The sequence below is a fragment of the Bidens hawaiensis genome, unplaced genomic scaffold (genome assembly GCF_021521415.1).
Source record: "Bidens hawaiensis isolate Kalapana, Puna unplaced genomic scaffold, B.hawaiensis_p1.1 tig00000369_1, whole genome shotgun sequence".
In the NCBI taxonomy this organism is placed as follows: Eukaryota; Viridiplantae; Streptophyta; class Magnoliopsida; order Asterales; family Asteraceae; genus Bidens; species Bidens hawaiensis.
This window is the reverse complement of record NW_027491028.1, coordinates 5,952,614-5,966,630: the sequence shown is the minus strand read 5'-3', so window position 1 is coordinate 5,966,630 and position 14,017 is coordinate 5,952,614. Positions and strand designations below refer to the sequence as shown.

Here is a 14,017-nt window from a genome sequence, read left to right as displayed (position 1 = left end):
AATTATTTCAATGAACCAAGATCTTTGATACTGAAATTTTTTGTCTAGAAAGTTTTTCATTTCTTGAATTTTCTTCATGTCATTTCCCATGATGATAAGTCGTCAACGTAAATTAGAGCAGCTATAAAAACACCCTCCTTTTTAAATTAAAAATGATTGATAGGCCATTAAAGATTCAAAACCAAGACTTTGCAATGAAGTTTGCAATGAAGTGGTGATTTTTTTATACTGATTACTTGAAGCTTGTTTAAGTTCATAAAGTTGTTTCTTGAGCTTACAAACACAGTTGTTACCCTCTTTTCTAATAGAATACAGAACCTTTATGTAAATGTCTTCATGCAAATCCTCATTCAAAAGGAAAAACACTATTCACGTCAAATTGACATGTATGTCATCCCTTTTAACGGCATCAAACAATGACTAACTTTGCAACGGGTGCAAAAGTGTCGTGGAAAACAATGCCTTCCATTTTGGTGAAACCCTTTGCGATGAAGCGAGCTTTGTATTGTTCTATGTCTTCATAGGTCATTGCCACCAAAGAATTATGACCGTTGCAGGCATCAATGGGACCAGATCCTTTTAAAAAAAATTCATGCATACGGCAATTATGTTTCTTATTTATTTTACTCTTGTATGTACCAAAAGACCAACAGATCAATAGAGTAGTTGAGTAACCGTTCAAACAATTCTGATTATCATTGTCAATAATAAGTACAAAAAGGGAATCAGAGTGGTGAGATTATGACCGATTTAACTGAACTAACCGAATGACACAATTAAATGACGATTTCGTATTCAATTTAGTCTATGATCCAGTAATAGTTCTTTAAAGAGTTTTGAGTTCAGTACATTGATATCCAAAATACATTTTACATGAGAGGTAGAGCATATTCAAGCATCAATCCCAAATCGACAAATAAATGATAATAACACGTTGTCACGTAGGAGTCTCACGTGTGTTACAAATTAAGTGTCATTGATAGTTGTGAATGAGTTTTGTTTAAATGTCTGAAAAGCTTAAACTTGGCTCAAAGCCAAAGAGAACCGCTCGTTTACACCTCCAATAACAATTTACTTGGTGGTTGAAAAAATGAAACCCAAACTTGAAGAGCAAATCTAGTTCACCGATTCCAATCTGAAACAAAATGTATAAATACTAAGCAGGACTAATATCAGAACCTATAAGCTTCTTATTTACTCACCTATGGCATTAGATAACTACATTTCAAAATTCCCATTAAGCACACTGTAACAACACAGATAACCAACCCTTCACTTACAATATACACTGGCAAAATAGTAATAATGATAGCATATGAATGATTTTACACATTAACAAATGAATCGTAACAGCCAAAACAAAAAAGGTAGCTTCTTACACAACTGAAGCTTATCAGCAACACAATGTATGTAATATTTTGATTTATTTTCTTCCAAAATCTTTGCTTTCAAATCAATAAACGCATTGCATATATATTTTTAGCCTTGACCTCTTAATTGTTTCAAACTCAAGTTAAGTTTTACAAAAGAAAATGTCAATGGAATACTTGAGAAGCAAAGAGTAACAAGACTCAAACATGTGTCGGTAATAAGTCTGTACGTGTAACCATGGGCGGATCTAATGTGGGTTCACCGGGTTCACGGGAACCCACTGAGTTTTGGGTTTTTCGTAGAATGTTCATATAAAAAGCCTAGTGAAGAAACACGGATCCACCCCTCAAGGTCTAACACGTTAGTCCGAGGGGTTAAGATAAGTATTTCCCACGATGGGTTATAAAACCTTCCTGGCGCAGATGAGTGTATCCTGCAAAATAGAACACCGTGAGCTCGTTACGAGGAATGGGGGGATTCTCTCGTAACCACCCTCCGGCGTGAGAATCAGTATTTGATAGTATGGAATATATTTAGTGAATATGGGAGAGTGTATATCCTTTACCATTTGGAGATCAACTGGTATTTATAGCCGGAGGAGAGAGAGAGGATGGTCAACCACGTTGTCAAGTCTTTCCACCAATAATATTCTCCATTCGTGTGATTGTGGAGGTTGGTGGAAGTTGGTCGGCATCATGGCCTTTTGACAAGGACGTTCCGTACTATTTTGTACCATCCTTCGTGTGTTGTCCGGTCCCCATTGGTTGGGTGTTTATTCCCATGTAGATTGTACCTTTTTGTCTCATGCTTGTGAGACCTTTGCGGTACCATTCCCTAGTGGCCAGGGGATGTGTATTATTTTAAGGAACCACTTTAGCGCCATGTGTTATCTATGGCGCATGGCAGTTACTCTCGCCGTTTGTTCCGCCCAGCGCTTTGGTTGCGCTTGATTTGGGTATTATACTTGTTAAATGGTGGGTTTAATACCCTACCTCTACAAGTCCCCCTAGTCCATAGTTGTCCTTTTTAAAAAGGGGAGCTGTGGACTTATCATGGACTTTTGTCTTTTATTGTACTTTTCAGCCGTTTGTATTCCGCTCGTTTTTTTTTTACCAATATTGTCTGTTTGGGTATTTGGTTAATGAAAACCATTCTTTCCGACAATTAGGTACTTAACAAGCATCAGTCGATATTTTGAATGTCATAGTTTTGTGCTTTGGCGGGTGATTTTTGAAAATCATCCCCTCGCGGAGCCTATTTTTGGTGGATGATTTTTGAAAATCATCCCCTAACGGAGCCTTGTTTGGGTGATTTTTGAAAATCATCCCCTGGCGGAGCCTTGTTTTGGCGGGTGGTTTTTGAAAATCATCCCTTGGCGGAGCCTTGTTTTGGCGGGTGATTTTTGAAATCATCCCCTCGCGAGGCCTATTTTTGGCGGGTATTTTCGGAAATCATCCCTTAGCGGAGCCTTGTTTTGACGGGTGATTTTTGAAAATCATCCCCTAGCGGAGCCTATTTTTTGGCGGGTGATTTTAGAAAATCATCCCTTGGCGGAGCCTATATTTTGACGGGTGATTTTTGAAAATCATCCCTTGGCGGAGCCTATTTTTTGGCGTGTGAATTTTGAAAATCATCCCTTGGCGGAGCCTATATTTTGGCGGGTGATTTTTGAAAATCATCCCTTGGCGGAGCCATTTTTTTTACGGGTGATTTTTGAAAATCATCCATTGGCGGAGCCTATATTTTGGCGGGTGATTTTTGAAAATCATCCCTTGGCGGAGCCTATTTTTTGGCGGGTGAATTTTGAAAATCATCCCTTGGCGGAGCCTATATTTTGCCAACACTTGTTATTTTCTCATGTGTTGATGATGTGTTATTTGGCGTGAAGGGGTGAATTAAATGCAAGTCAGTGAAGCGACAGTCGGATATGACAGTTTGGCGACAGTTGCTATGCAGTTCAGCTTTTTCGTCTGTGTCAGGCGAGTGGGCGAGAATCCCGGTGATGCGCCCAGCTGTAACACATTTCCACTGGCGTTTTGTTATCGTGGCAGTTTATTATTGGACTGTGTGTCGTCTATCCTTTTTGCATTCCTCCCCTCTGATTAGTATAAAAGGCGGGATTACTCTATTTGGAAATCACTTTTCCCACTTTTTCTGCATATTTTCTTCTCCTTCCATCGTTGAATATTTTCTCCTTTATGGCTGAATCTTCCCAATCGTCTAAGACCAAGAAGAACAACAACATGGAGTTGGTCGGTTGTCGCATGGCTATCAACGACTTCAATAATATAGTCAAGGTTTATAACCTTGGCCTGAATATGAGCCTGAATTGCCTACGTTTGGCAAGACGGCTCGGGAGGCTCCCGCCGGCATTGCCGTCTACAGGGAGTATTTTTTCTTGAGCAATTTTTGATTGCCCCTCACTCGCTTGTTGTTGGATGTTTTGGATGCTTTTGGGCTATATCTCAGCCAGATTCATCCGCTCGGAATGGCTCTTCTTCGCCATTTTGAGTATACATGTTATTGCCTCGATATTACACCTACGGCTGACAAGTTATCGGCCTTTTACCGGTGGCGTTTCTCCCAGGGGTGGTATAATTTATTTACCCACCCTAATGCCAAAGAGATTGCTTTGGATGCACCGCAGAGTTTGCACGAGTGGAAGAGTTTGTTCTTCTACGTCTCTGCGCGCGTGGTGCCTCATTCTATGCATTTTACGGATGTGAAGGAGCTTGCTGAGCCAAAGGTGGCTCCGTATTCTGGTTCGGACTGGTTCACCACTTTACAGGCCAGCCTTTCCCCACTCCGTCACTATTCTGAGCGCGTGCTGGTGTTGTTTCGGATGAGTCGCATCTGGGAGGATGCCCAAATGGTGTCGGTCATCCATTACGGCGGTCAGGGTTAGTATCGTATTTCATTCTTTTCTTAAGTATTTGTATATAATAATAACCCTTATTCCTTTTTTCAGAGGTGGACGATCGCATGCTCCTTTTGCAGCCAGCGGCTAAGGGCGTGAAATTGTTGAGGCGGAGGGAGTTGGGTCCTCGCGTTACCAGAACCGCCCGGAACTTTGTGTTTCCTCTTCCTATGGGGCAATCACTTGCTCCGCGACCTCTGCCGCCTCCTAGCTTTGTTAACCCTCAGGGGGGTTAAGCTTTTTTCTGCCGCTTATTGAACATAGTTCTTTATTTATTTCTTTTGCTAACTTTCCACCTTGTTTTTCAGGTAGACGACCTAACATTGTGCGTGTTCCTAAGTCCAGTAGTAGGAACAACCAACGCAGTGGTGGGGAGGCTGTTGCGTCTCCGATAGATATCGCAGCGAGAGATGTCGTGGATGATGACGACGATGTCGTGCTAATCTCCGCGGTCCCATTTGGGAATCCGATATCTTCGCCCGCATCATTGTTTGAGGCACTCGATCCGAGTGATGCTGCGGTGTCTTCCCCAACCACCTCCGCACAAGTTTCTGTTGGCTTCTCCTTGCCTTCAGTCTTACAGCCTGTGACTGTTGTGTCTGTCTTGGACACAAGTCATTCTATCGCTACTCCAATTTTGGTGGCGACAGATCTTGTGTCTTTTGCAGCCGCAGCTCCTGGAACTGTTGTGGATACGAAGTTCGTATCTACCAGTTCATCTTCCTCTTCTTCTGCAGCAGGTGGGTCGTTCACTGTTCCACATAATGTGGGACCTACCCCTGTGATTAATGAAGATGATGAAGAGGTACATCGCCTCTTCAAAAAACCTCGGCTTTGTAATTTCGTGAAGGGGAGCAGTCTTGTTAAGCTGCCAGGTACGAGTTTTGCAACTGATATTGAAATTATTTCAGCGTGACCCCCTTTAATTTTCCTTTAATTTGTGTTTTAGGGTCTTTGGCGATTTCTTCATCGATTGCTGCTTCTGTCGCTGCATCTTCACTGGCGACAGTTTTCGCTAGTTTTCCGATGATGACAAGTGTTGGCGGCTTGTCGGAGGCGATGCCTTCTATACAGATGCTGAGTTTGCCGATGATGACGGGTGTGGTTGGCCCGTATGAGGTCGAAACCATTGTGACGACTGTACGCACATCGACGGAATCTTCTATTCCGTTCGTTTCTCAGCCGATGTCGTCTGCTGGACCGATGAAGGCGGTCCTGGACGAATCGCCCAAGGTTGGTCTTGAATCGACCGGTATTTCTTTTGCCGATATCATGAAGTCAAGGCAGTCTTCGCCGGACAAGGATTACATTCTTGACGGTGATAAGGTTGTGCCACCGCCGCCATTTACTATCGGGGCGACGGTATAGGGTAAATTTTTTTACTTCCCTGGCGGCAGTAGTGGCGGGTTTAGTGGTGGCTTGAGTGGCGGGGTGTTGAATGTAGATATTCGCGATTCCATGGAGGCGAATTAAGTTTTTCGCCCTCGATAGAAGGTAACTCGCGGCGCCAATTTTGAAGACCCAGCCATTTGTACAGATTTTTTGGAACATGTTGTTCCTCCTGGCGAGCGCATTGCTCGCAAGATCTAGCCTCGGCATATTTTGTATTCTGACGCCGCTTTCCACCAAGTCCAAGCTTTTTCGAGTATCGCTGAGCTGTTTCGCGAGAACCGTGCTCTTCATGAGGAGAAGATCGATGCAAGTGCCCGGATGAGAGAGATGGAGTAGCTGGTGAAAGATGCTGAGGCTACCGCCTGGAAGGCGGGTAAAGAGTCATCGGAGCAACGCTAAGCTCTGATTGATGCTGAAGCGAAATTGGCGAAGGTTGAGGCAGATTTGGCAGAATCTGTCCGAGAGCGGGCTGCTCGTTATAAGGAGTTTGAGGTTGCTTGCAAGAATTCTAACGCTGATCTTGCGGAAGCACGCAACCGTGCTCTTTCTGCCAAAGAGACTTCCGCCAAACTCGAGAGTGAAAACACTGTTTTTCGCAAGCGTATTGAAGAGTTAGAGGCGGAAGCTGAGTCAAGGAAGGCGGATGCGGGCAAGCTGGCTGACATATTGGTCTCTAATGAGGAGACCATTAAAGCCTTATCTACTGAGTGTGCTGTTGCAGCTGCCGACCGCGATTGGTTGTTGAAACACGCCATCTGCAAGGTATGCTGTAAATATGTTTATACTTTTACTTGCATTTTATTGACGTCTTTATTATGTAGGTTGCCCAGCGCATCATCACCGATGATAACTTGACGCGTTGCGTTGGCGCCCTTGTTACCGCTTCCCGGCAACTTGGACATAGGATCGGCTTTCAGGATGCGGTGACGCATCTGCGTGATAATATTCCTTCTGAAGCTTACGTTATTCAAGCTATTGATGTGGAAGCGGAGTATGCCGCCGCCGAGGCGGAGTATGATGCTCTTACCTTTCCCATTCTTTCGGCGGTTGCTGGGTATGCTAAGGAAGAAAATGGCGTGCAATTGTTAAGGAAGCTGTTGGAGCCTTCGTTGGCTGGTCCGTCCGCCACGTCTGATGGCGACCAAGGAGATAGCGCGGTTGCTGTTGACCAGTCCAGAAACAGCATTAACGACGTTGGCTAGGCTATCTCTGTTGTATTGTTGTAACTCTTTTTTTTGCGAGTGTTGGTACCTGCTTGCAATTATTTGTATATAAATGAACTTTTTGTTTTGTGAAAATGCGGAGTATCATTTCCATTCAAACTTGTTTGACCCTTGGCTTGTGTTTACAACTTTGGAATCGATTTACATATAACATTTTTGCTATTGCGATGCATTCCATGTTCTAGGAATTGTTGAGCCATCGAGTTGCATCAGGATATAGGCACATGTTCCTAATACTTTTTTAATTTGATAAGGGCCTTCCCAAGAAGGCACTAACTTGCCATGCGCATGCGCTCTTGATGCTTCGTTGTTGCGAAGGACGTAATCTCCAGCATTGAACTCACAAATTTTGACTTTTGCGTCGTAGCATTTCTGCAGTTGGCGTTCCTAATTTTGCTCTCTGATTGCGGCCAACTCTCGACGCTCCTCTAAGAGCATTAATTCTAGGCGCCTTTCCGCCTCATTGTCTTTTTGCACTGTGACCCTTGGTGATGGAACGCCGATTTCGGCGAGAATCATTGCCTCAGTACCATACGTTAGGCTAAACGACGTTTCTGCATTGCTTGTATTTCTTTGGGTTCGTATGGCCCATAGGATGTGGGGTAGTTGATCAACCCATCCTGACTTGTGCTTTTCTAACCTTTTCTTGATTCTGCCCATAATAGTTCTGTTGGCGCGTTCTACTTCACCATATCCTTGTGGGTGAGCGACGGAAGTAAACGTTTGCGTGATATTGAGCTCTTTTAGCCATCGTTGAATGTGTTGATCCGCAAATTGTGTTGCGTTATCGCTTACCAGATTCATGGGTAGTCCGAAAACGACAGATTATGAACTCCCATATGAACTTTTTAACGCTGACTGCGTTGATATGTTGCTACCGGCTTTGCTTCAACCCATTTTCTGAAGTAATCGATTGCCACAATGAGAAACTTCACCCGCCCTGGCGCCTCTGGAAATGGTCCTGTTATGTTAATTGCCCATTTCTGGAATGGCCAAGAGGTTGTTACTTGGATCATGGCGTTTTTCGGGCGCAGGGTGTTTGGTGCATGACGTTGACACGCGCTGCATTTCTTTAGTTCTTTCTCGGCATCTACATGCATACCCGGCCAATAGTATCCCCTATTCATTTTTTTGGCGACCACCATTCTTAGACCCGCATGTACACCACATATTCCTTCGTGAATTTCTCTCAACAGATAATTTGCGTCTTGCCGATCTACGCATCTGAGAAGTGGTCCTAAGTACGATCGCCTGTACAGGATGCCATCTTGGATTGTGTAGTTCAGGGCTTTGTGGCGGATCTTTCGAGCTTCCGCTTTCTTTTCTGGCAAAGTACCCCTCTCGAGGTAGTGGATGATTGGTGTCATCCAAGTTGTTTCAGCCGCTGAACACACGAAAACATCTCCGTTGATTGTTGAAGGTGTTTTCAGAACTTCTATGCGAACGTCTTTTGCAAGATGTTCGAACCCAACCGACGCCAATTTGCTTAAGGCATCCGTCTGTTTGTTCTCGCTTCGTTTGATGTGCTTCACCTTACATGTAGTGAAGGCCGTCGTTAGCACTTTGGCTTGTGCTAAGTACGACGCCATCTTGTCGTCTTTTGCATCGTAGGATCCTTCAATCTGGTTTGCCACTATCATTGAATCTACATGCGCTTCTAAGTGTTGGGCTCCTAATTTTTTTCGCGATTCTTAACCCTGCCAACAAAGCTTCGTACTCCGCCTCATTGTTTGTACTTTTGAATTCTAAGCGAATCGCGTACGTGAAGTGTTGTCCTTCCGGGTTAGTTATTCTTAGGCCCGCGCCTGCACCTTCGTCATTAGAAGCTCCGTCTGTAAACAACTTCCAGACTTCATCTTTTCTTTGATCAATAGGGGGTTTGATCTCTCTTTTGCACTCTTCCTCTTTTTCTTGAGGAATTTCCGCGATGAAATCAGCCAAAACCTGGCCTTTGATCGTTGGCCTTGGTTTATATTCAATGGCATGTTCTCCCAATTATATCGCCCATTTTACAAGCCTCCCAGACAATTCTGGCTTGCTTAATACATTTTGTAAGCGAAAGTTGGTGAGAACATGTATTGGATGGCCTTGAAAGTACCTTCTCAAACGCCGCGCCGCCTGAACCAGGGATAAGACCAGCTTTTCCAAGGTGGAGTATCTTGTTTCCGCATCTGCTAGGGTGCAACTTATGTAATAAATGGGCGTTTGAATGCCATTTCTTTCCACCATCAAGACTGAGCTGACTGTTCTTTCTGATACTGCTAAGTATACTATCAACGGTTCTCCAGCTTTAGGGGCTTTAGCGTTGGTAGTTCTGCTAGGCGCGACTTGATTTCTTGGAATGTTGTTTATGCTTCTTCCGTCCATCGGAACTGAGATTTCTTGAGGCAGTTTCTCAAGGTTGAGACGAATGGAAAAGATCTTTCAGCATGACTAGACAAAAATCTGTTCAGCGCGACTAATCGGCCATTGAGTGTTTGTACTTACTTGACAGATTTTGGTGAAGGCGTTTTTCGCATGGCTTCTAGTTTTTCTAGGTTGGCTTTGAAGCCACCATTTGTTATGATCACTCCCAGGAATTTCCCTTCTTCCATGCCGAAGGAACATTTTCCTGGGTTGAGCTTCATGCTAATTGACCTTAAAGTTTTGAAGGTCTCCTCAATATCCTTCAACATGGTTGCCTCCGTCTTGCTTTTTATGACCAAATCATCTATGTAGACTTCCAAATTCCTTCTGATTTGAAGCTTGAATTCATTGTCCATCAACCGCTGGTAGGTAGATCTGGCGTTCTTGAGGCCAAATGGCATCATCTTATAACAATACGTTTCGCTGTTTGTTCGGAACGTCGTCTTGTCTTGGTCTTTTACCGCCATGTGGATCTGGTGGTACCCTTTGTATGCGTCTAAAAAACATTTGAACTGAAAGGGTACCAGTGCGTCTACTTTAAGATCGATTTCCGGCAGAGGGTAACAGTCTTTTGGACATGCTTTGTTGAGATCTTTAAAGTCGATGCACATGCGCCATTGACCGTTTGCTTTGGGTACCATCACTGGGTTGGCTACCCATGTTTGGTATTGAATTTCATGGATTATGCCCGCATCTACCAGCTGTTGGACTTGTTCATCGCAGGCTTTCGCTTGATCTGGCCCCATTCTCCTTCTTTTCTGCACTACTGGAACAAAGGCTGAATTAACTTTTAATTCATGTTCCGCCTTGTTTTGCGGAACCCTTGTCATGTCTACTGGAGTCCAAGCGAAGACATCAATGCTTTTGATTAATAGTCTCTTGAGTGCCGCCCGTGCTTCTTCGGAGATGGTCGGTCCAGTGGTTATGCTTTGCTCGGGGAACTCTTTATTGAGCACCCATTTTTCCGCCTCTCGATTTTTGTTGGCTTTGGTATCTTTTGTGACGGTGTCTTCCTTTCTGCCATATTGCATTCTTTGTTGGTGTAGATCATTGCTATCCCCATTGGAGTTTGTACTCCTAATATTCCATGGGCTGTTGAGGGATTAGCGTTGAAATCGCCAATTGCTTCTCTTCCCAAGATTATGTCATAATGTGAGTGGGGTGTTTCCATCACTAGGTAGTTTACGTCTTCCGTTCGTGAATGAACTCCGTCACTCAGTTCAACCTAGAATGTCAGCTGTCCTAGAGGGTATTCGATACTTTGATTGAAACCCGCGATTGGAGCGTTGACTGGCGTTAACTGCTGTCTATCTTTATCTTCTAGTAGGTCAAAACATTGGCGATACATGATATTGGACGTTGCTCCCGCATCGATGAAAAAGCGCGGTGTTCGGTAGTGACCGAATACAGCTATGATTACTAGAGGTGCTTTCTTGTTCGCCCCTCCTTTCACTCTTGGGAAGATGACTTGTTCTTCCTTCCAGGCCGCATATTATGTTTGCCTTCGTTTCTTGGATTGCAGTTGCCTGAAATCATGTTGGCGTGAAGGTCTTTGATTTTATTTTCTGGCCTTCCACCATCTCTTGGAGGTGGGCGCCTGTATTTTCCTTTGATACTTTTTACGAGGTGATCCAGCTTTCCGTTTTTGACATATTCTTCAATGGCATCCTTTAGATTAGAACACTGATTTGTTGTGTGACCATGTTGTTCATGGTAGTCACAATAGCTTTTCATGTCTGTGTTCGGACCCTGCTTGATTGGTGCCGGTTTCTTTAATTGGATCCCTTCTGTATACATGATGTGCACTGCGCTTTTTGTCAACGGAGTCCATCTGGATGCGTTTGTCTGACCTTTCTGTTTAGCTTTGAAAGGTTCATACGCCGCGGGCTCCTTTTCATTATTTAGTCTTGACCATACGGAAGATATTCTTTTGCCCTGGCGGGCTCTGTTGATATCATTTATGGAGTCGTTCTTCGCCATTTCTTTCCCTAGACTTTTTTCCATTCGCGCGTACCATTTGGATGCGGTCATAACATCATCCCATCATTGTGGCATGCCATCTCTGCCCGTAAGGTTCCGAATGAGGTCGTCACACTTTACATTTTGGCGAAAGGCTGTCCGCAGCAATTCTTCACTCACGCCGCCTATGTTCAAACCTTCTTGGTTAAATCTGGTAATGAAATCTTCCAACGTTTCGTTATCTTTTCTGACAAAATTCAGAATGTCTGCTCGGTCGCTGATGTGACGTCGTTGTTGGCTGAATTGTTGGGTGAATTTATTGGCTAAGTCTTCCCAACCTGCAATCTGCCCATCTGGCAACCTTTCGTACCATGCTCTAGCGGCCCCGACTAGCGTCAGTGTAAAAATGTGACACCATAACGGCATGGTCCACCCTAACACTAGTCCAACGGCTGTGAAGGTTTGCAAATGATCATCTGGATCTGAGATGCCATCATACTGTTCGACCGTTGGTGGTATTTTTGGATTTTCTGGCAACTCCGCCTCAGCAATTCTTGTCACAAACTTTAATTTTCCGGCCGACGTTGTTGGTCGGTATGGTTTGGAAAAATCTTCCGCCGCGTCTGGATGATATTTCACCAGTTTCTTAGTGTCTGGACCTTTCCAACTTTCTTCGTAGTCTAGATCGTCCAGGCGTGAGTCTTTTTCGAGACGTGACCGATGTGACTTTTCACCCGCCTTGCTATTTTGTTGAGCAAGCGGTGACTTGTTGGTCGGTGTCTTTGTACGAATTGGCGTTGAATGTTCTTCGTACTCTTCTTCCTCGTAGTTGCTACTAGAGGCTGTGTCGAACAGCGCTCTAGGTTTCACAACGGATGCCATTTTTTCTTTGACCTTGTCCTTTAGTTTTTGTTGTTCTGCTTCTAACCATGCCATGATGTCTGGCAGCATGGTTGTCTTGGGACGTGTTTTGGTTTTTTCTTTGTCTGTGACGGTGGGGTGAATGGTGGACGTATTAACGAAACCTTCACCGGTACCAATGATGTCCAAGGGTTCTACGTTTCCTTCTTGGTTGGCCTTTAGGTTTTGGCCAACCTCTTTTGGTGTGGTCTTGCCACTCATCTGAGTCAAGAACGGAGTGGTTGTTTAGTGACTGTTCTAGCTATATGCACGGATGGCGCCAATGAAGAAACACGGATCCACCCCTCAAGGTCTAACACGTTAGTCCGAGGGGTTAAGATAAGTATTCCCCACGATGGGTTATAAAACCTTCCTGGCACAGATGAGTGTATCCTGCAAAACAGAACACCGTGAGCTCGTTACGAGGAATAGGGGGATTCTCTCGTAACCACCCTCCGGCGTGAGAATCAGTATTTGATAGTATGGAATATATTTAGTGAATATGGGAGAGTGTTTATCCTTTACCATTTGGAGATCAACTGGTATTTATAGCCGGAGGAGAGAGAGAAGATGGCCAACCACGTTGTCATGTCTTTCCACCAATAATATTTTCCATTCGTGTGATTGTGGAGGTTGGTGGAAGTTGGTGGGCATCATGGCCTTTTGACAAGGACGTTTCGTACTATTTTGTACCATCCTTCGTGTGTTGTCCGGTCTCCAATGGTTGGGTGTTTATTCCCATGTAGATTGTACATTTTTGTCCCATGCTTGTGAGACCTTTGCGGTACCATTCCCTAGGAGTCAGGGGATGTGTATTATTTTAAGGAACCACTTTAGCGCCATGTGTTATCTCTGGCGCGTGGCAGTTACTCTCGCCGTTTGTTCCGCCCGGCGCTTTGTTTGCTTTTGATTTAGGTATTATACTTGTTAAATGGTGGGTTTAATACCCTACCTCTACACCTAGAGTGAACTCATATATAAAATACTGAGTGAACCCATAGACATATTGGACAACGCCCTAGTGGTTAAGGTTGTACTTTGTAATTGAAGATACATAGGTTCAATTCTCTCTCGTTGCATGTTTCCTAATATTTTTGTATTGCTGATGCTTTTTTTAATATTTAGGACAAAATTTGTGGTTTAATAATTTATTTATCTATGTATATGCTTTATATATATCTGGAATCTAGATATGGGATGAAAAGATGAAGATGTGACCTAATTAAACAAATAGGATTGTTCTAAGTGTAAAGATGTATGCAATTGAGGTATTTGTATATATGTTTATGAAACTTTATCTGCTTAAGACTTGTGAAATAAAGAGGAAATTCAAGGTAGATTTAACTGTAGAAAAATACAAGGTCATCAGCCCACTCGTAAAGTTACACCAATGGCAAAGGCATGTGGAGACGTTTCTTTTAATTACTGTATCGTATTTTTGTTCTTACAAAATCATGACGAGTTTATACGTGGCAAAGTTAGTAAGATTAAAAGCAAGATACATCCCAACTATCTAAATTCTAAAATCATGGTTTAGGATTCTTAAAAACAAGACTTATAATACAGTGACACCGTAAGATACGGTGCTCCTACTGTAAACTCCGCCATATTTAAGGGCAAAGCACCACAAAATACACCCAAAAATGCAAAATTCCATATTTTCAGGTTTAACTCACCAGTCGTGATTCTGTGCTTCTCGGGCTTGTTTCTAATGATCTAAAAAAAAACTGGAGTTAAACACAACTTAAATCTCGCTTACCGATTAATTTAGTTCTTTGCCTTGCGTAATCATTGACAACCCTAACAGGTCAAAATTCACAATCTATTTTGATGTGCCATTTTGATCCAA

The 14,017-nt window shown here is 43.5% G+C and overlaps 2 protein-coding genes across 2 annotated transcripts; both read right to left on the bottom strand.

Annotated features, from left to right (window-relative positions):
• Nucleotides 1-7,290: 7,290 nt before the first annotated feature.
• Nucleotides 7,291-7,707, bottom strand: LOC143623226 (uncharacterized). Its single transcript, XM_077094182.1, has one exon. The coding sequence runs from the start codon at nucleotides 7,705-7,707 to the stop codon at nucleotides 7,291-7,293; it is 417 nt and encodes a 138-aa protein (XP_076950297.1).
• A 44-nt stretch (nucleotides 7,708-7,751) lies between these two features.
• On the bottom strand, nucleotides 7,752-8,492 carry LOC143623215 (uncharacterized). Its single transcript, XM_077094174.1, has one exon. It carries the CDS (start codon nucleotides 8,490-8,492, stop codon nucleotides 7,752-7,754), a length of 741 nt encoding a protein of 246 aa, XP_076950289.1.
• Between the last annotated feature and the right edge of the window lie 5,525 nt (nucleotides 8,493-14,017).